General features: G+C 33.4%; 1 protein-coding gene across 2 annotated transcripts; it reads right to left on the bottom strand.

The window, feature by feature from the left end:
• Positions 1-1,314: 1,314 nt before the first annotated feature.
• On the bottom strand, positions 1,315-22,018 carry LOC129222397 (acylphosphatase-2-like). 2 transcript variants are annotated; one of them, XM_054856901.1, is made up of 6 exons: positions 21,418-22,016; positions 11,959-11,975; positions 7,987-8,096; positions 5,992-6,100; positions 2,695-2,724; positions 1,315-1,451 (listed from the first exon to the last, which is right to left on the bottom strand). In XM_054856901.1, the coding sequence occupies exons 1-5, from the start codon at positions 21,635-21,637 to the stop codon at positions 2,719-2,721; spliced, it is 462 nt and encodes a 153-aa protein (XP_054712876.1). In that variant the 5' UTR covers positions 21,638-22,016; the 3' UTR covers positions 1,315-1,451; positions 2,695-2,718. The 2 variants fall into 2 exon arrangements, with proteins under 2 accessions (XP_054712876.1, XP_054712875.1); XM_054856900.1 differs by lacking the exon at positions 2,695-2,724 and having other exon boundaries at positions 1,316-1,451; positions 21,418-22,018.
• Positions 22,019-22,511: the final 493 nt, after the last annotated feature.

Below are 22,511 nucleotides of genomic sequence, written 5' to 3'. Positions count from 1 at the left end.
ACAGCATTTAGTTGTTTTTTTGCCCCTCCCCCTTTTCAGTCCAAATCGCCGTCTCTGGGAGAGGACAAAATTTATAGTTACCATCACTAATCTAAACGAAGATAATTTTCATTAAATGCATAAAAATTACTTTAGAGTATGAAATAAACGAAGTCTAGCTTCGTACAGAAAATGTTTAGCACAAGGGGGAGGGGGGTTGAAAATAATAAATTAAACATAAAAAGTAGACATTAAGAAGGCTTCAATTCAAGGGCGCCCATATGGGGGGGGGGGGAGTGGGGGCTGAAGCCTCCCCTTTGAAATTAGAACTTCCTCGCTTTTAGTACTTTTTTTCTTTGCAAAAATATAAAAACTTCTCCAGCAATAATGAATAAGTTATTAAAAACGTCAAATTTTAATAACTCTAATCTGTACTGAAATCGGTTTCTATGGGGAAAATATCTGAGCCCCCCCCTTAAAATTTTGCATATAAGCGCCCTTGCTTCACTTATCAATCAAAATGAGAACAGCTGGTGCAATGTGTGACATTAAGTACTCAAAGGTATTTCTTAAAAAAAAAAAAAATCCAGAAAAATACAAATTTAAATACAGTAAAACCCCTTCTAACGGACACCCCTCTGATGCGGACAATTTTTAATTCCCTGATTCCAAGGCAAATAACACTATTAAACCCCTGTCCTGCGGACACCCCTCTATTAAGGACAAAAAAATTTGTCCCCTTGGTGTCCACATTAGAGGAGTTTCACTGTATTTGAATTGTCAATGCAGAAATAAATTGCACATCACATCAGATTTTTTTCTTCTCTCAAATACTCGTCTTGCTGTCATCTTTATCAGGAGACAACAACAAAAAATTAACATCATTGATTCATATTACTGAAAAAACTTTAAATAAAACATTCATCAGAAATATACAAAAATGTTTTAGTGGGGACTGATAAGTTGACAATAGTTCTGGCAAACCTAACCTGGTAGCGTTGTTATGTTGAGATTAGAATCTGTGCAGTTTCCACATTGCTACCAGGTTAGGTTTGCCCCAACTGTGGGAACAGTCTAGCTGGGCCTAGAGCCACTTTTGTATTTCTGTGTTTGTAACAAAAATAAAGAACATACTGTGAAGTGAATCATATTAAATATATTTTTTGGAACAAAACAATTGTATTAAGAAGTTATACGTACTTCTTACTTCAGTTTGTCCATCAGCAAAGTTCACTTCATTGACTGTAGATTATGAATGCGAAATATGCATAAAAAGTTCTCAAAAAAAAAAAAGTTTGATTCTGTTGATTAAGCAGTAGACATGACAAATGCAATGTAAAATCTTTTTTTTTATTCATACATCTTGGTAACTGTACAAGAACAATAAAATATATCACAACAACCCTTCTTTTGTAGTGGTGGTAAATAAATAACTGGAGAAACAGGTGGCTTCAATACAAATTGTTTCCTTTCTGCAAAAGTAAATGAAGAATTGAAATTTAAAAAAAAGCTTAAAAACTATAATATAATGAATATTAAAAACATAATTGTCAATAGTTGAACTTTCAATAACTCGAAGTCCCAGGGACTGGCAACCTTTGAGTTATGGGAAGTTCTAACAGCATTCTCAAGAGCTAGGGAACTAATGAAAACTTTGAGACTGTTTGAGTTACATATAAGTGATGTTTGCTTTTTATAATTGTGTTGTAACAAAGTTTATTTTTGATTAATTAATAGCAATAGAAAACGTACATAAACCACCATTTTACTTTTAAGTAAATCAAGTCAAAAAAAAAAAAAAAAAAAACACACACAATAGAATAGGCAAGTTTTCAACAGGTCCAACCAAAAATAGATTAAAACTAATATTATATAACTTTCTTTTGTGTTAGTTTCAAATCGTTTTTTCAGTTATGCATTGGTAAAATTTTGACGGTGCACTGTTTTTCTTTTCTATTTGCTTTAAAATTTTATTTCCAAAAAAAAAAAAAAGACTTAGACATAATACTGTACTTTAAGACTTTGACAAATATCTATTTGAAAGTGAAACGGTTACCTTAACAATGTGGAATGACAACAACAAACTTTTTAATTTTGAAGTGTGCTTCAAAAAAATGGTAAAGTCTGCAAATTTTACATAAATTTTATTTTAACTTTATTCCTGATAACATCATTTTCCACAGGAAAATTAATTCATTAAAGCTAATATGCATTCCTCCTATATTTTTTGCACTTTTTCTAGAAGGATTAACTAGAAATGTTCTAATAAAACAAAACTACATATTTAACTCCAAAGTCAGGATAAAAAATAAATACATAAAGCATTAAGTATACTACAAAAATAAATGCTTGACATGTAATACAACATTATTTCAACTTATTTTTTCACTGAAAAAAAAGTGCAATTTTGTGAAATACAATAAAAGAACTTACTCACCGATGATGCTAGAGATAACATTAATAGATTATTAATATGTTTTCATTAATATTCAGTAGCATGATTGGAACACATTTTCACAAGAAAAAAATGCAGGCTAACAATTAACATAAAACATGCTATAATTACTTTTTAACCTACCATAACATAAAGAGATGTACTTCTTTAGATTTTCAAGCAACATGTAAGCACACGCATTTCGAATGAATTGCAAGAAAAACACACAAGTTTTAAATAACTGGTTAGTAAGAAAATGAATTTAAAGCACTGACACTTACAATAGCATTAAAGAACAGCAGAACCTAATTCTAAAAAAAGAAGGATTATCAATAAAATAAAAATCATTAACATAAAAAAGAATCATAAAATATAATTAGGAAAGAAAGAAAGGTTGAATAGAGAGCATTTGTAAATATGCAGTTTACATAAAAGTTTGAAATAATAGAAAACTCATAAACCAAGTAAAAAAAAAGCAGCTAATTAAACAGAGTTGTGGACTTTGGGAGAAAATGGCCGACTCTGACTCTATTGGAACTTTAAACCTTCAACTTCCGACTCCAACCCCATTAACCCAAAATCTATTCGACTCGGACTCCACATCCCAGGTTATAATATGCAAAAGTAATTCAATACTTAATTTTAATATTATTGCATGGGAAACTTTGAATATGTTTAGTATATACAGGGATGAAAATTACGAAAATTATCAAGACGGAAATTTGTAACGTGAAAAAAGGGATGTGTACCCAAATTTGGCTTTGCAGTGAATAAAAGGACGGAAAAATAAACTTTATACTTAAAAAAACTTATTTTCTAAAAAAAAAAAAGTTCAAAAATAGAAATAAACAATTTGAAATATAATGACGATTGCTACAGAATTAATATTATAACAAATTATCTTACGAAAAAAGTTATTTTCATCATCGGACAAAAAGTTGCAGTTTTCTCTTTAATAAGAGCATACAATACAAATTACATGAAAAAATCTGAATTTTTGATAGGTTTAACTTATTAATCAATCATTCATTACCAGACATAAGGAAGACGTTATCCGGTTATGTTCTGCGGAGCCCTAATAGAGTTTCTAAAAAGTGGACAAATCTATCACGAAAATCACAAAATTAAACGTAACTTTTATATAATTTAAAAAAAAAAAAAGAAACTGAATTTAGCGGAAAATTTGATTTAGATGAACTGTAGAGATTCAGAATTTTCTTTGTTGGAATTTAGAAGCATTTTAGTACAATTTGTAGCAATGGATTAACTACTTTTATTTGAGATGGCAGTTAAGAATTCCCCTTGGCAACATTTGTGTATTGAAACACAAATTTATTATATGAATCATATCAATTTTATATTCAATACAGATTTCAAAATTAATAAAGGTTTCTTTATTTAAAAGAAGAAAAAAAGTAAGGGAAAGGAGGGAAAACAAGCCTATACTTAGAAAAAAGTTAAAAGATGGCCAGTAGATTCGTTATGTAGTAAAGCTTTCTAATATAGTATGTTAGCCAGAATCTAGAAGAGTAACGAGGATCCTCAAGTGGAAAGAGGGCTTGTTGATCATCTGGCTAGAAGCCAGCTGGTTAATATCATTCTAACTTGTATCTAGTTCTGTGTTCCTCCGTGTCTGTGTGTAGTGTAATGTAGTGAATAAAACGATGTGAAAGGCAGTGGAGTTCGTGCATGAATATGATATCAACAAATTTAGGAACTTATGCGGTTTCAATTTTGTAAATATAGTAAAAAAAAATCAATTTTGTTAGATGAATTATCTTTGTAAATTGTTTGCTAAACTCGAGAACAAAATCAACCGAACTAAGCTCAGAGAAGAAAATAAACTTGACTTGAAGCCATATATAGCAGAGCATTTTCCAATTTCAAGAGTTTTATGAATATTTTCTATATATTAAATCAACTTCTGGTTCTTGACAACAACATTTGAATACTTGCAACATTCAGAAATGATTTCATCAATTCATGCAAAAAAAGAAGGCAAAAGGGATTTTTCTCTACTTGAACCTATCTCAAGGAAAGGTATTCTCTAGAGAATACATATTACAGCTTGCAAACACGTTTTTTGCGAGTAATACCTTTGAGGTAGGACACCACTGTCCAGCGCTTAACTTAGGAAGCCATTGCTGTTTGAGAGCAATAGGACAAGATACTGATTGCCTCAATAAACAAAAACATCTTAAATCTCAATCAGAATTTATATTCCAGAAAACACTAGTGGGCTACAGTATTGGCAGTTACCATCTTTTCATATTCCTATACATGTATACCAACAATATATTTTTGAGCCATTGCAAATATTATTATTAGCAAGTCAACTATTAATACGTAATAGCAAAACGAGTCTGATGTCATAAAAATAGCGGATAATGCAATGTGCATGTTAAGTTAACTACTGCAAGCTACCAAAAACTTCCTGGGGAACTAACTAGTAACTTGCAATGATAGGTTTGGAAACCTCTGGTTTAGGGTATAACAAATACTGAAAGGTAAATACATGCTAACATCCTAAATCCAAAATTGGCAAATGAATACGTTTTTCAGCAATACAATTTAGATAAAGCCACAAATAGGAGCAAAGTGAATTTGAGAAAGTTCTGGTAAATCAGAAGTATCAGTTTTCAGAACATGGAGACATAGAAAACAATAGAAATATAGAAAAAAAAAATCATGTTTTAGAACTTTTTGGACATAGTTCACTTGTTCTTTGTCTATGCATTAGAAAAGAATCACTTGTAATTTTAAACTTTATTAAATTTGGATCTGAATAGTCCTTAGAGTTCATGATGTTTAAGGTATACTTATTTATTTATTTTTTGTTCCCAAGCTGGCAAGTATTCTTAAAGCTCAACTACATACCAGGTTAATATTATAAAAACATAAACTGAGCCCTCAACTTACCGTGTGCTAAGCAAAGCTGTCCCACTTTTGTATTTGAAAGCTCTCAATGTAACAGAAATAAAAGTTCTAGAAATATTTGTACATGCTGATAAAAAATATAAAAATAATAACAATACTGTGAAATCACATAACAACAAACTTCAAGGGATCGCAAATTTTGTTCGCTGTAACAGGAATTTCATTGTAATGAAACTCAAGAAATTTAATGGAAATTTAATTGGGACTGAAAATTGATTTCACCGAAATGGAAATTTTATTGTATTGGTACATGTTATAACAGGATTTCACAGCACAATGAGCGCTGTAACAGGAATTTAATTGTAATGAAACTCGAGAAATTTAATGGCAATTTAATTGGGACTGAAAATTGATTTCACTGAAATGGATATTTTATTGTATTGGTATTTGTTATAACAATATTTCACAGTACAATGAGCGAAATGCCAAAAAATATTGATAAAATGAAATTACCTGATTTTTATGGCTGAAAAATAAAGCTTTTTTTTTTTGCAGAAAAACACACTATTGTGGCATTTATTAATGAGATAAATGATGTATGCAACATGAATTAATGAGACAAAAGAACATAAAAGTTGTTGATAGCAACATATCAAAGAAAATTAATATTTTACCACATCCTAATAAATTTCAATACTTACTTTTATATGGAAATCTTCAAATTCTTCTTTGGATATATGCCTTAAATTTTTAAAATCACATTTTTCTATTTTTGACATTGGACTACCAATATTTTGAAGCCAGTGTTTCCTAAATAAAATGAAACAATCATGTAAGGACATAGACTCACAAACATCATGCATTATTTACATATAAACTTTAAAACACTCCTAACTAATTTACACTCCAGTGGTAGGCACTCATGACTGTGTTGTGATGTGTTCTGTGAGAAGGAGCGATGCTCAAAACAAAACATTTTACAGTGAAACCTTATTTTAGGTGCCCCAAACCTATGTTTTCTCTGCATTTAACGTTATTTACAAGTTTCCCATCATCAGTTTTGCTGCTATGTATCGCCCGTATTTTACGTTTTTTAACCCAGTCCCTTGAGAAATGTAAAATTGGAGTTTCACTGTATAAAGAATGATAGGTAATTATGAGATAATAAACAAATTTAGAGTAATATTTAGTAATAATTAGCACTAAGACACCCAGATCAATAACATTTTCTGCCTGACTAATGACTGAACCCTGTAATTAATAACTTGTATGCTGATTACCGTGACCTAAGTGTTGCACTTGACATTTCCGTACATTAACTGCCATACCCCACTTATGCTCCTACTTAGTAATATGATTTAAATCCTCTTGAAGCTGTTTTATTTGTTCATTATTCTCTACAATCTCGATACCTTTTACGCCATCAGCTAAACAATTCATGTTTCCAGAAATATTTTCATGAATGTCATTCATAAAAATAATAAACAAAAGAGGCCTTAAAACTGATCCCTGAGGATCCTGCTTAAAACATCACTCCATTTAGTTAGTTAGTTTGATTTTCCCTCACAACTACTCGTTGTTTCTTTCCAGGCAGCAAGTTCCTAACCCAAAGTAAAGTTTTCTCTTCCATTCCTATATCAGCTAGTTTGCTGAGAAGAGCAACATGCAGTATCTTATCAAAAGATGTTTGAAAATCCATATAAACAACATCCACACAGTTTGTGTCATCTAAAGTCAAAGTGAACTTGTCATAGAAATGCAATAAATTAGTAGCATGCGATTTACATTTCCTGAAACCATACTTCAAACTAGCATGGGTGCCCATATAGGGGTGCAAGTAAGGGTTCAAGCTCCCCCTTAGAAATTATAACTTCTTGTGTAAGTAAGCACTTTTTTCCTTGCAAAAATGTAAAAACATTTCTTTGCCAACAAGTAATGAATAAGTTATTAAAAATGTCAACTTTTATTAACTTTATATTTGTATTGAAATCGGTTTCCACAGGAAAAATATCTTGATAAACCATAGGGAAAATATCTGAGCGCCCCCTTAAAATTTTGTGTATATGCCCCCATGCAAACTAGTCTCAACACACTATTAGTCTCTAAGAAATTCATAATCTTGATTTTGATATTAAGACTAGGATGTGCCACTTGTCAACATCACCTGGGGCGGCAAAACTACAATTAATACTATATTAATACAATTTTATGTTTCCTGGCACATGTTTTTCTGTGTTGTGGGGTGCTTTACTCATATACTTCCCTCCTGAGCTTCACATATTTATGTTTTGAAAAAAAAAAAAATTCTATGTGACCCCAGAAAGTAAGTAAGATACAATTATTATTTTCCTACTAGAAAGAAAAATATTTTGTTAAATATGGAGTAAACTATATAGCACAAGTAAATAAATCATTTTGTACTTAGACAGTTTAGTTGAACAGATTAAAGTTAAGTGCAGATATATCCACTTTTATTTTGAGATTGAATATGAATATATATTTTCTCAGAAATAAAAATTGCTGCAGTAAGTAACAAAATGCAATTTCCATTGCAGTTAACGAAACAATTTGACCATTTTCTTTTTTGATCTTATTAATTGATCATTTTCCTAGAAGCTTTGAAATATAGAAAATATGCAATAAAGTTTAGAAGCTACTTGTAATTTCTGCAGGTTAATAGAGCATCAAACACTTACATGTCTTCAATCTTTTCTTCTTTTCCTTGCATAGTTCCAAGGACAGTACCTTGAGAGGTGTTCATAACCCATCCTTTTAAGCCCAATTCCTTGCCCTTTTCTCTGGTAAACTAAAAAAAAAATAAGAGGAAAAATATATCAATTACAAATAAAACACTTTGCTTCTTGAACAAAAATATGGCAAATGTTTAAACTGAAACCAAGGATGGATCTAGCTTCTGGTTTTGGCGGGAGTCATTATCAGAAACAGGGGTTAAAATGCAAATTTCGGGCAAAAATAGTATGTCTGAGGTAAATTTTCTGAAATATACCACTGATCTGAAAACCACTGATTTAGTCTATATTTCGTCGTGAAAAGACGGAGGGGGGGGGGGGGGGGGGGATCTTGGATCTAGGACTGAATGAAATAAAATATGGTTTATACTTGATAGTTTAACTTGAGAGAGATTGCGCGGGGTACAGTCATTCTATTCTTTCCTGACACCTGTTGCAGGATGAATATTTATCTGTAGTCAATCACCCTTTCAGTATCCTCCTATCAAACAGTCCCCTTGGTAGATAATGTTACTTTTACTTTTCTTTTTCTTTCTGCGCATGAGGCAATCATTTCTTGGACTTCACGTGGTAATAGCGTAACCCACTCTCCCCACGCGACTGTTACTGCTTCAAAATTTATCATTCTAAGCAGCATAGTTTTGTGTTCTCTAGCTCTCTTTTTGCATTTACACTGCTTTGCTCTTTTGCGCTCTGAGTACTGGCATGCAAATGTAAACTTGCAGATTATGAAAAGAAAGAAAATGATGAATTATAGAAAATTTTAGACATAACTAATTGGTGTAACTAACTCAGTCACCCTTAACGATCTCTTTTTTCACTGTTAGGTGCACGATCTTTCTCGGGTTAAAAGCACCGAGACATTTTGAAGTTGGCAATGAATTTCAAGATCAATTAATGTCAATCAATTCATACAATTTATTGAGAGGTTAAATTTCCGGAAATTTTGAGGTGGTGGAGAGAAAAATATTCTTTTTTTTTCTGTTCAGAAAAAATATTTTTTCCTTTAATTAATATGCATTTAATTTTTAATGGCTATATATTTTTTTAGATAACATAAAAAATGATAAATACTTAAAGATATATGTAATCCATGATATTTTTCCTTTTAACAGAAATATAAACTATACTAATATGTTTACTAATTAAACTAGTATGTTGTGGCCATCACGAAACTTTCTTCTATATTTTTTTTTCTGATCCCTCCCCATGCTTGACGAGGAAGCAATATTCCCAACGAAAACAAAATGACACATGCAAAAACTTGACGACTATCCCAATGTCTGAATTATTGCAAAAGCAAAGCAAAGAGCGAAAATTGAAAGTTATTTTAAAAGCCTTGCTTGAATGAATTACAAATATTTTATTTGTTAACAAACATAAGATGGCAACAGTTAAAAATTTTAAATCATTGAGATAATATTTCCTATCATTTCCATACAATTAAAATCACGAGAAATACGCAGACGACAATCTATTACGATTTATCTTTCGTATTGTTGCATTAATAAAAATATTTTTATTCGCAAAAAAAAAAAAAAAATCAACACCTCTTGGAGCGATTGGCGTCAAAATAGAACCAAAGCCTGTTTACATATGGATTCACATATATTCCAAATTTCAACCAGAACGTAGCATTACTTCTTGAGATAGGGCACTCAAAATGGAAAAAAAGAACGGGTGATTGCGCTGCCCCCTTTTTAGCTGTTGACACAAAAATAAAATCAGTTCTTATACCCACTAAGGGCTACTTACCGATAAATTTTTCTTTCATTCTGTTCATTATTTCTTGAGATACAGCAGTCACAATTGACGACAAAAAACGTTCTATAGCTCAACCCCCGTTTGAGTTATTGACACCAAAATCGAATCAGCACCTGTTCCTGTTAATACCAACATATGGACCAAATTTTGTTTGATTCCGCCAGTAACTTCCTGAGGAATAGCAAGCACGCGTAACTCGAAAAACGTCCCATTGCTCCACCCCCCTTGGAGGAATTCGCGCCAAAAACTAATGGGCGCAAGTTCACATAGGGGCACATATGTGTACCAAATTTCGTTCGATTTCATGCGATAGTTTTTGTTGTAGAGCGGCCACAAAAAACTGGTCACACACAGACGTGACACACATACATACACACACACATACATACATACACACACACACACAGACAGACAGACATTTTCCAAAAATGGTCGAAATGGACTCAGCACACCTCAAAACGTTCGAATCCGTCAAAATTCGAAATTCGAAAATTTGCACGAATCCAATACTTTCTTCTATATATTAGATATAGAAGAAAGTAAAAACTAGGAAGTACAAAAGTACTTCTTTTCAAAAGTTTCTTTGAAAAAACGTTTCAATCATTCATCACCTGAAGCAAACGTTTCTTTGACACAAAAGTTTCTTTGTAAAAAACAGAAAAAAATATTTAAATGAGTGAAATAATGAACCATTACTTTTCAACAAGATGTGATTTTTGTAAATTTTTTAAATCAACACTTTTGCCAAAGGTTTTTTGCTTTTTATCGAAATTGTGAGACATCAAACAGAAAGTTGCTTTTAAAAATAAAATTTATAACATGGATTAATATGGATGCATGTACATACAAACACACATTAGACAAAAACATAGGACAAAAATTTTTACTTTAACATTTATTGATATTACATGCTCTGTATATTACATTTACAATACTAAAGAAAAAAGAAAGCAAATAAGACACAAGTGTACAGGGAAGTTAAATCATCTTTCAGCTTGCATTATCAATTTAGTGTTTTCATATAGGATTTCCATTGGTACAGATGTGATATACCCCCCCCCCCCTTGGCGAGGATAGAATTTTTAGCTCATTTCGAAAATCGCCAACGTTGGCGATAAAACTTTTTCTGGTAGCCCTAGTAACCCTGCAGAATATACCTGGGAAGTACAGATGTGAACTAATTCTTTTCGCACGTGTGTCCGTGGAGGTAGGTGCACATATGTTCCGCTCTTAGGGGGATTTTAATTTGAAGTATTTTTAAGTTGAATACTCTAAAATATTGTTACATATATCGCGATGTTTATTGTTGTTTTATGTTCTTTTAATGATTGTTTTCTTAATGTATTTGTTGCTCAGTCCTACTCTTAAAAATGCTGAATTTTATTAATAAATCTGCACAATAATGGTGCATATTTCACACTTAAAACTGTGTCATTATTGTACACTGAACGGAAGGAGCCACCCTCGGGTGTCTCCATGAAAATATACATAACTGTGACCATACTCCGACTGTAATGTATATTAACTGTCGGAGGGATAACGGACCGAGCGGAGCGAGGTCCTGGCGAGCCAGAGGTTTCATAGTACTTTCGTAATGAGACCGAGGCAGGGCCGGCGAGCCGAGTTCTCATTACGAAAGTACTATGAGACCGAGGGCTCGTATCCCGGAGAAATGATGAAAAAAAAAGTTAATGCATTAATTTCAACTTGTAATTAATACAATAATTTATTTCATTGTATTTTAATATGTTTACAAAAAACCCCGGCCCTGCACTTTTTTGAAGCATGTATTCGTGATGTTTTTTGTTGTGCTTTTATGTTGTTTTTATATATATTGTGTTCTGAAGTGCTTTGATCATGTTTTTTTATCTGATTTTTTCCTGTTGGCGCTAAAAAAGCATCGCTAAGAACAATGTATGACATATGTCGTCATACATCGTTTTCTTGGCGACGCTTTCTTGGCGCCAACAGGAAAAAGTCGCCAAGGGTGGGGTATATCACATCAGTTCCTTTCCATTTTTTCATTGGATCATTTCTATCTCTAGTGAAAACATAATTAGACACATTAAAAAGGGTAAGAATTTCTGTTGAAGTATTTTGAAGTTAACTGCATGTTTATGGCATAAAAAAGCATGGCAAAAATCAGAGACTTACCTTTCTGAAGAATACACCTGTAAATGTAAAACAATACAGAACATTAGTCAATTATTGTGAAAATTGCAGTTAAATAAAGCATAAGAATCACAACAAAAAACTCTATAAATACGTACTGCCATACATTGATTCACACAAGATGTTTGAAATTTTTTCAAAATTTCTAATTTGATAGATTTATACCTACTGGCCCGTTATTTTAAAATTTTACAGGGGGAAAGGGGAGGATCAAAGGTCACTCTTAATTAGTGATGTAAAATACCTGGGTATTTATTTTTAGGGGTAAATACCCAGGGTATATACCCGGGTATTTATTTCAAATTTTATATTCAGCTAAAATACTTTTCTCTATGTATTCCACTATGTATATATATATAACCAACCATACAAAACAATAAATTTTTGCAAAAAAATTGTATTTTGATCACATATTTAAAGAATTATTGTGTGAAACAACTTAGCAAGCTAATGATATTCGCATTAAATGTGTTGGATATGCCTAATCAATGTTGATAGCCAAATTTCAGATATAAAAAGCCATTCTACAAAAAGTAAAAAGCTTAACTGGTTACAAAAAAGCAAACATCAATTTTTTAAGGTCCTAGTCTTTTATAACCCAATAATATGTCCCTGCATGACATCAAAATGTAACAAAATTCCACTCAATTTTTTATTAATATTTATTTACCTATATCCTATATGCAGAAATTTCCTCCAAACCTAGTTCAAGTGTTTAGGTGTATTCTGAAGATAACATATCAGTCCTTAGTTTGCTTAATTCATTTTGATATTTTGACTTTCACTTCATATTGTATTTCAAGAATATATATTGAGTGTGAGAAAAAATAGAGACGTTACAGCTGATATGCTTTAATTTAAAGAGCAAAATAATTTAATACTAAAAATAAATGCAGTACAACATATATGTTAGCATAAAAATACTTGATCATTCCTTTTTCAGTAAAATGTGTTTGAAGATGTTTTACGGTTTATGTTTTTTAAAAAAAAATCATCAGCTTTTGATATCACTTTTTTTTTTTTTTTTGCAAAATGCGCAATTACTAGGGAATTTACCCTGCCTTCGTATAAACATCCAAAAAAATATTAACCTTCCCACTCTACATTACTATTTGCGTGTTTTAAAAATAGTTTGAATAAATTTTCATCATGAAGTACGGAGGAGCAAATGAGCAAGGCAACAGAAAACAATATTTTGATTTTTTTTTGCTTATTAATGTGAAAACTGTTTAACTATATTTGCCAGGTTATCACTTAAACAGCAATAAAATAAATAAATACAAATACAAAAGTGACGACCAGCAACAGGCTCTGGGCCCAGCTAGACTGGTCCTAGTCAATTTACAATCCCCAGTGAAGATCAATGGCCCTCTTAAAACTGTCTACTCCCTTGCTCATTACCACCTTTTCCGGTAAGCTGTTCCAAGGTTCCACTACCCTGCTAAAATAATAATTTTTCCTAATATCCATGTTAGCCTGAATAACATCATAGTGTTAATAACTTCTCAGTTTATTCTCCGAAACATCCCTCATGCTTCCTTTTTTTTCCTTTTGGATATAACTAACCTAGATTGTGATTTTGAAATCCTGAAGTTCATCATTGAATTACTTATACTTCTCCAATTATGACATTGAAAAGAAAGATTCTTTGGTTCACGATAGATTTCTTTCATAATTTCATCTAATCTTTCAATAAAAATTATTATTAACTTTGTTATATATGTACGTATTAGTTTTACCAATTATTTCATATTTAGATTTAAAAAAAAATTCCCATCCACTTTTTGCATTTTTTTTGTAAAATACCAGTTTTTGGGTATTTTACCCAGGCCTTGGGTAAATACCCAAAAAATATTTACCTACCCGCTGGGTATTTACCCGATCCACATCACTACTCTTAATGTATATATTGTATTGTAAACAACAGAGAAACATGGAAATACAATACATTGCTTTCTTAAAGCCGGAGGGGCCGCCCATCAAAAGGGGTTCATATAACAAAGATATAATACAAATACAAAAGCAACGACCAGCAACAGGCTCTGGGCCCAGCTAGACTGGTCCTAGTCAATTTACAATCCCCAGTGAAGATCAATGGCCCTCTTAAGGGTGGCCACTAGAGGGCGCCTGTGATGCAGGGAGTGTTATTGCTGCTGATTTGATAAGTGTTTTCTTACTATAATTTTTCATTATTACTGTCTAGTTTTAGGTTTTTTTACTTCACTTTATCATGTAATTTAGTTTTATTGTGTTTTGGGGGCTCATTTTTGCTGTTATTGTATTCTTGAAGTGTTTTTGCATTTTTTGGAGCTAAGCCTAACATGTGGTGATCTCCTGGTTTTTGATCTTGTGTGCTTTATTGGGTGTAGCAACTCTGTTTATTTACTGCTGTTTTTAGTATTTATTCTGTGTTTTTTTGCATTTTTATCTTTCTGTTTTGCCTTTTGGAACATATTCACTGAGTAGAAATGGGTGTTATATGCATTATGAAAGAGGTAAAGAGTGGGAAGGGGGACAGGTGGATCTCTTGTGATTTATGTCATATGTTCTGCCTGTATAAGGGGGAAAATGAGTCTGTTTTTGAGGAGGATTATATTTGCACTAAATGTGCTGAACTCTCAGACTTAAGACTTAAGATGCTAGTTTTGGAAGCCCAGTTAGCATTAGGGTGTAGGCCAGTTGCAGAGGGTATAAATGTTCCAGAGATTCAGGGGGAAGTTTCAAATGAGGAGTTAGATTGGGAAACTAAGGGTGTAATTTTGGGGGACTCTATGGTAAGGGAGGTGGGTAACACAGTTGGGAGAGTAAAGCGTAAGGTGGCTAGGTGTTGTTTACCAGGGGCTCGGGTAAAAGACGTTAATATGGTTGCTGAAAAGAAGGGAGTATTGAATAAGGAGGACATGGTTACTTTGTGGGTGGGAACAAATGATGTAGGCCACAGTAAAAATGAGGAGTTTTCTAGGGAATGGGAATCCCTGTTGGATAAAGCAACCAGCTTTTCGACGAATGTCCAAGTGGTTGGTTTGCTTCCCAGGTATGGAGTGCATAGGAGCTGGCTAAATCAACGTGCGAGGTGTATGAACTTGCTACTGAAGTCAATTTGCGAAAAGCGCAGTATCAGGTTCATTGATGTATGGAGTCATTGTAAACGGGATTGGATTGCTAGGGATGGCCTGCATCTGAGCTCTACAGGGGTCAAAATGGTTAGTGGATTAATTTTAAGGGCTTCGGAGTCAAAAAACTAAGTTGGAATGGGGGGCATGGTTCAAGCATCAGGTATCGAGAGAATAAAATTTTTTTGGGTATTGCTAGAAATGGAAATAAAGTGATGAACAAGAGTAGTAATGTTAACAATTGTAATTTAGGAAATTTCAGGGTGTTAAATAAAAGCAACTTAGGCATGCTTAAAGTTTTCTATACCAATGCTCGCAGTATTAGGAACAAGATGGATGAATTGAAAAGCATAGTTATGGATGAGAAGTTGGATGTTATTGGAATTACAGAGACATGGGCTACCGAATCTGATGCAGAGTTATTACATATTGCTGGTTATAATTTGTTCAGACAGGATAGAGTAGGTAAAAGAGGTGGTGGGGTTTTATTTTATGTTAGAGACAATTTTATTTGCAATGAATTGGTCATAAATGATAAGCCTACTGATATTGATATGGTTTGGCTGGAGTTGATGAGCAGTAAGGGCAAAAAGCTACGGTTTGGAAACATTTATAGGCCACCTAATTCAAACCAGGGACAAGATGAACAGATGTACCGTATTATTAGTGACATGTCCAGTAAGGGATCCGTTATCATAATGGGGGATTTCAATTTTCCGGGTATTGATTGGAATAATTTTTATTCTGGTAATGGCAAAGAAGAGGAATTTTTAAAAGTAATTGGTGACTGTTTCTTAGATCAAGTTGTAACTCAGGGAACTCGAGAGGAGGCAATTTTGGATCTAGTTTTTTGTGACATAGGTAGTTTTGTTCAGGGGTTGAGTGTAGGGGAGCATATTGGAGATAGTGATCATAACAGCATTAGGTTCCGGGTTAAATTTGAAGTGTGCAAAGATGATAATTTTAGGTTTGTGCCCAATTTCAGAAACACTGATTTTGTTGCACTTAGGCAGAGCTTGAAAGAGGTTTTTTCGTCAGGGTTGGAAAATAGCGACGTAGATCAGCAATGGACGGAATTTAAGGATAAACTTGCTAAAACCGTTGGGGACTATGTTCCATTTAGGAGAAAAGGTGTTAGTACCAAAATTTGGCCCATGTGGTTCTCCAGGGAGACTAAAGAAGCTCTTAATTATAAGCAAGCCACTTTTCGTAAGTTTAAAGAAACTGGTCAGAGTGCAGAGAGACTCCCTCCAGTATAGTAAGGCAAGGCGAAATTTTAAGTATTTGGTACGGATTCAGAAAAGGGAATTGGAGCAAAGGCTGGCAGATGACATTGATGGGAATCCTAAGAGGTTTTTTGCTTACGCTAATTCTGGGAAAGCTCGAAACAGTCAAATTGGGCCTTTGGTTGATGAGTATGGAAATATAATCCAAAACGATAGGGATATTGCAAATGTTCTAAATAACTTTTTTTCCAGTGTGTTTAACGATAACTGTATCTCAACAGTTGACACTAACAAGACACAAGCTATTATACAGCTTGAGGATTTTGTATTTTCCAGGGAGGAGGTTTTATTTCATTTGAAAAAGATTAAAGCAACTAAAGCTCCGGGACCAGATAATATTTATCCAAAAATTTTAGTAGAATGTGCAGAGGAATTAGTGGATGTTATTTTGAATATTTTCAATGCTTCTTATAACTCAGGGACGGTGCCAGAGGACTGGAAGCTGGCTAACATAACGCCACTCTTCAAGAAGGGGTCTAAAGGTATTGCTGGGAATTATAGACCTGTAAGTTTGACTTCGGTGATTTGTAAGATTTTCGAAACTTTGATCAAAATTAAGATCATGATGTTCTTAGAGACTAATAGTCTGTTGACTAGTTTGCAGTATGGTTTCAGGAAAGGTAAATCCTGTACTACTAATTTATTGCATTTTTACGACAAGGTTACCTCAGCTTTAGATAACAAAAAATGTGTGGATGTTGTTTATATTGATTTTCAAAAAGCGTTTGACAAGGTACCGCATGTTGCTCTTCTCAGCAAGTTAGCTGACATTGGAATAGGAGGAAAAACTTTACTTTGGGTAAGAAATTGGCTTACTGGTAGGAAGCAAAGAGTAGTTGTGAGAGGAAATCATTCTAATTGGAGTGATGTTTTAAGTGGGGTTCCTCAGGGATCAGTTTTAGGGCCTCTTTTGTTTATTATATTTATGAATGACATCAATGAAAATATTTCTGGAAGCATGAATTGTTTTGCTGACGATGTAAAAGTTATGGGGATTGTCGAAAATGAAGAACAAGTAAAACAGCTGCAAGAGGATTTAGATCATATTACTAAGTGGGCAGATAAATGGGGTATGGCAGTTAATGTAGGGAAATGTCAAGTGCTACACTTAGGTCATGGAAATAAGCGTATGAGATATCGTTTACAGGGTTCAGTCATAAATCAGGCAGAAAATGTTATGGATCTGGGTGTCTTTATAAATCAGGACTTCAAGTTTAGTCAACAGTGCAGTATTGCTAGTAACAAAGCCAACAAAATGCTTGGGTTCATCAATAGATCTATTTCAAACAAATCTAAGAAAGTTCTTCTGCCTTTATATAGGAGTTTAGTAAGACCTCATTTGGAGTATGCTGTGCAATTCTGGTCGCCATATCTGAAGAAAGATATTTTTGTATTGGAAAGGGTTCAAAGAAGGGTAACTAAATTAGTAAGGGGACTCTCAGATTTAGATTATGATACCAGACTTAATAGGCTTAACATGTATAGCCTAGAGCAAAGGAGAGTCAGAGGGGACATGATTCAGTTATTTAAATTTATCAAAATGAAAGATGTAAATGGATTAAATTTTTGCGGGGAAAGCAGGACAAGGGGTCATTGTTTTAAGCTATTTAAATCTCAGGCTAACTTGGAAATCAGGAAAAACTACTACTTTAGCAGGGTCGTGGGCACTTGGAATAGCTTACCGGAAGAGGCGGTAATGAGCAAGGGAGTGGATAGCTTTAAGAGGGCCATTGATCTTCATTGGGGACTAATTAATTGACTAGGACCAGCCTAGCTGGGCCCAGAGCCTGTTGCTGGTCGTCACATTTGTATTTGTATTTGTATTAAAACTATCTACTCCCTTGCTCAATACCACCTCTTCCGGTAAACTGTTCCAAGATTCCACTACCCTGCTATAATAATAATTTTTCCTAATATCCATGTTAGCCTGAGATTTAAAAAGCTTAAAACAATGACCCCTTGTCCTGTTTTCGGTGCTTAAGTTTTCGGTGCCAATAAGAAGCCTGTAGATGTTGTTTACATTGATTTTCAAAAAGCTTTCGATAAGGTACCGCATGTTGCTCTACTTAGCAAATTAGCTGATATAGGAATAGGAGGTAAAACTTTCATTTGGGTAAAAAATTAACTGACCGAAAGGAAACAAAGAGTAGTTGTAAGGGGAAATTATTCTAATTGAAGTGAGGTCTTAAGCGGGGTTCCTCAAGGATCAGTGTTAGGCCCTGTTTTGTTCATTGTCTTTATGAACGATATTCACAAAAATATTTCTGGGAACATAAATTGTTTTGCTGATGATGTCAAAGTTATGGGGACTGTAGAAAATGAAGAACAAGCAAATCAGCTGCAAGAGGATCTAGATCATATTACGGAGTGGGCTGATAAATGGGGTATGGCTGTTAATGTTGGGAAATGTCAAGTGCTACATTTAGGGCAAGGAAATAAGTGTACAAGTTATTATTTGCAAGGTTCAGTCATTAGTCAGGCAGACAAAGTTACTGATCTAGGGGTCCTAATAAGTCAGGATTTAAAGTTTAGCCAACAGAGCAGCATTGCTAGCAACAAAGCCAATAAGATGCTTGGGTTTATCAATAGATCTATTTCAAATAAATCTAAAGAAGTTCTTCTGCCCTTATATAGAAGTTTGGTAAGACCCCATTTGGAGTATGCTGTTCAGTTTTGGTCTCCTTATCTTAAGAAAGACATTAATGTATTGGAAAGGGTTCAAAGGCGGGCTACAAGGCTAATAAGTGGACTTTCCCACTTAGATTATGATTCCAGGCTTAGAAGGCTAAAAATGTGTAGTCTTGAGCAAAGAAGAGACCGAGGGGACATGATTCAGCTGTTTAAATTTATTAAAACGAAAGATGTTACGGGGCTAAAGTTTAGCACTGAAAACAGGAGAAGGGGTATTGTTTTAAGCTATTTAAATCTCAGGCTAACATGGATATTAGGAAAAATTATTGTTTTAGCAGGGTAGTGGAACCTTGGAACAGCTTACCGGAAGAGGTGGTAATGAGCAAGGGAGTAGACAGTTTTAAGAGGGCCATTGATCTTCACTGGGGATTGTAAATTGACTAGGACCAGTCTAGCTGGGCCCAGAGCCTGTTGCTGGTCGTCACTTTTGTATTTGTATTTAACTTCAGCCCCGTAACATCTTTCATTTTAATAAATTTAAACAACTGAATCATGTCCTCTCGGTCTCTTCTTTGCTTAAGACTGTACATTTTTAACCTTCTAAGCCTGGAATCATAGTCTAAGAGAAAGTCCATTTATTAGCCTTGTAGTTCGCCTTTGAACCCTTTCCAATACATTAATGTCTTTCTTAAGATAAGGAGACCAAAACTGAACAGCATACAACTAATGAGGTCTTACCAAACTTCTATATAAGGGCAGAAGAACTTCTTTAGATTTGTTTGAAATAGATCTATTGATAAACCCAAGCATCTTATTGGCCTTGTAACTAGCAATGCTGCACTGTTGGCTAAACTTTAAATCCTGACTTATTAAGACCCCCAGATCAGTAACTTTGTCTGCCTGACTAATGACTGAACCTTGCAAATAATAACTTGTACACTTATTTCCATGTCTAAAATGTAGCACTTGACATTTCCCAACATTAACAGCCATACCCCATTTATCAGCCCACTCCGTAATATGATCTAGATCCTCTTGCAGCTGTTTTGCTTGTTCTTCATTATCTACAGTCCCCATAACTTTGACATCATCAGCAAAACAATTCATGTTCCCAGAAATATTTTTGTGAATATCGTTCATAAAAACAATGAACAAAACAGGCCCTAACACTGATCCTTGAGGAACCCCGCTTAAAACCTCACTCCAATTAGAGTAATTTCCCCTTACAACTACCCTTTGTTTCCTTCCGGTCAGCCAGTTTTTTACCGAAATGAAAGTTTTCCCTCCTATTCCTATATCAGCTAATTTGCTAAGTAGAGCAACATGCGGTACCTTATCGAAAGCTTTTTGAAAATCAATGTAAACAACATCTACAGGCTTCTTATTGTCCAAAGCCATGGTAACTTTGTCATAGAAATGTAATAAATTAGTTGCACAAGATTTGCCTTTCCTGAAACTGTACTGAAAACTAGTCAATAGATTATTAGTCTCTAGAAAATTTACTATCTTAATTTTTATCAATGTTTCAAAAATTTTGCAAACCACCGAAGTTAGACTCACAGGTCTATAATTTCCCACACTCCCTTTAGACCCTTTCTTGAAGAGCGGTGTAATGTTAGCCAGCTTCCAGTCCTCTGGCACTGTCCCCGAGTTATAAGAAGCATTGAAAATATTTACGATTACATCTGCTAATTCCTCTGCACATTCAACTAAAATTTTTGGATAAATATTATCAGGTCCTGGAGCCTTAGTCTCTTTAATTTTTTTCAAATGAAGTAAAACGTCATCCCTGGAAAATACAAAGTCCTCAAGCTGTACTATAGCTTGTGTCTTGTTGGTGTCAACTGTTGAGATACAGTTATCGTTAAAAACACTCGAAAAAAAGTTATTAAGAACATTAGCAATATCACTATCGTCCTGAATTAAAATTCCGTGCTCATCAACCAGTGGCCCAATATGACTATTTCGAACTTTCCCCGAATTAGCGTATGCAAAAAAACCTCTTGGGATTCCTGTTTATGTTAGGAAATATTGTATACACGAAAAATTCTGGCTTTGACCCCACAACCAAAAAGTACCACAGTAAGAAACCCTCATCAGATAATAGCTTTACTTGTTTTTGAAAAAAACATTAATTTTATCTTTAAAACTGGGTACAGATCTACGACAAACACAGCAACACTAAAAACAAACTCCTATAAAGAAATAACTCAACTGGAATTAAAATATATATATTTAAACAATCATTGAAAGAAAAAAAACGAAACCGATTTTTCTCAACTTCAATCAGCACATAATCAAAACATAGTTCGCCTCTGGTTAAGAATCTGGGTAAATTAATGAAAAAAATAAATCTGAATCCTTAGTAGAAAACATTTAAAAATTCCAGTATTCAACAAATCATCACTTACCTTGTACACGTCCGAACACTTCAAAATCTAGCGACTGAAGCATCCTTAAACCGTTTTGCATATTGTTAAATTCGAGAATGTTTTGATTGTCTTGCGTTTGCGCTAATGTGTGATGCCACGCATTTCTCTTCGTGGATGAGAAAAACCAGAAACTTAACAGGAAAAATACAAAACTCATTCCGATAACCATTAAAATGAAGTATTTGCTATAAAACCTCATAATTACAAAGTGTCATCAAGAGAAAATTTAAAATTACTAAAAAAGACAAGAGTTAGCGAAGCTTCCAGTAAGCTTGTAAATAAAAAGGACGCATTGTTTGACCAGGTGATCTAAATTTGTCTGCAAGTTAGTTCTGTCTACGTTATAAAAAACCTGCCAGAAAATTTGAAACTCATATTTTGGCGTTTTATTGTATAACTTCAAATTTGGCTGCTAAAGTTTTTGCTGAGGAGCTGAGGATCGTTTCGTGAAGTAGACAATTGCATATATTAGCATCATTAGAATACATTATTCGTTTTTCTGATCATTACACACCAACTAAAACTGAGAACTCATATTAGAAAAATTTAAAAAGCCTTTTTTTTTTTTGTTTCTGTAGTTCTGTGTTTTCTTTTACTGGCATTGAAGTTCAATTCCCGAATACATGTTGAAAAATATTCAAAATAGAAACGAATGAAAAATAATTATCATTCTTAAAACAGTGCTGCCATCTGTCGATATTTATTGTATTTTCATCTTTAATCCTATATATATAAACGTCCTATATTCACTTTTAGCTGAAATTGCTTGATTTACTTCATATTAGCATTGATACATGTTTTTTGGAATTTTAAGTTATTTAGCGTTCAAACATCTCAAAAGAAGGAAATATAGAATTTAGTTTTATTTTTGAATGTTAAAAAAAAAAAAAATCTCTTATTGTTCAGCAATTTTTGTTCGTTATGCACCCATATCTTCTGTCTGGTAATTTTAACAACATTAGAAAAATTCTCACTGATATATTTTCAAGCAGCCACTTTATTAGAAATGAATTTTTTACTGAACCTAATAATTGTCGTTATATTTCAATAATTTTATTTAGTTACTAATGTGA

This window comes from Uloborus diversus, chromosome 5, assembly GCF_026930045.1.
Source record: "Uloborus diversus isolate 005 chromosome 5, Udiv.v.3.1, whole genome shotgun sequence".
Lineage (NCBI taxonomy): Eukaryota > Metazoa > Arthropoda > Arachnida > Araneae > Uloboridae > Uloborus > Uloborus diversus.
This window is presented reverse-complemented; position numbering and strand designations above follow the sequence as displayed.

Coding starts and splice junctions, on each gene's coding strand:
- LOC129222397 (XM_054856900.1), bottom strand. CDS start 21,637: ATGAGGTTTTATAGCAAATACTTCATTTTAATGGTTATCGGAATGAGT. Junction 6,101..7,986: donor GAAGAAAAGATTGAAGACAT/GTAAGTGTTTGA, acceptor CATTTTATTTAG/GAAACACTGGCTTCAAAATA. Junction 1,452..5,991: donor TTGAAGATTTCCATATAAAA/GTAAGTATTGAA, acceptor TTACTTTTGCAG/AAAGGAAACAATTTGTATTG.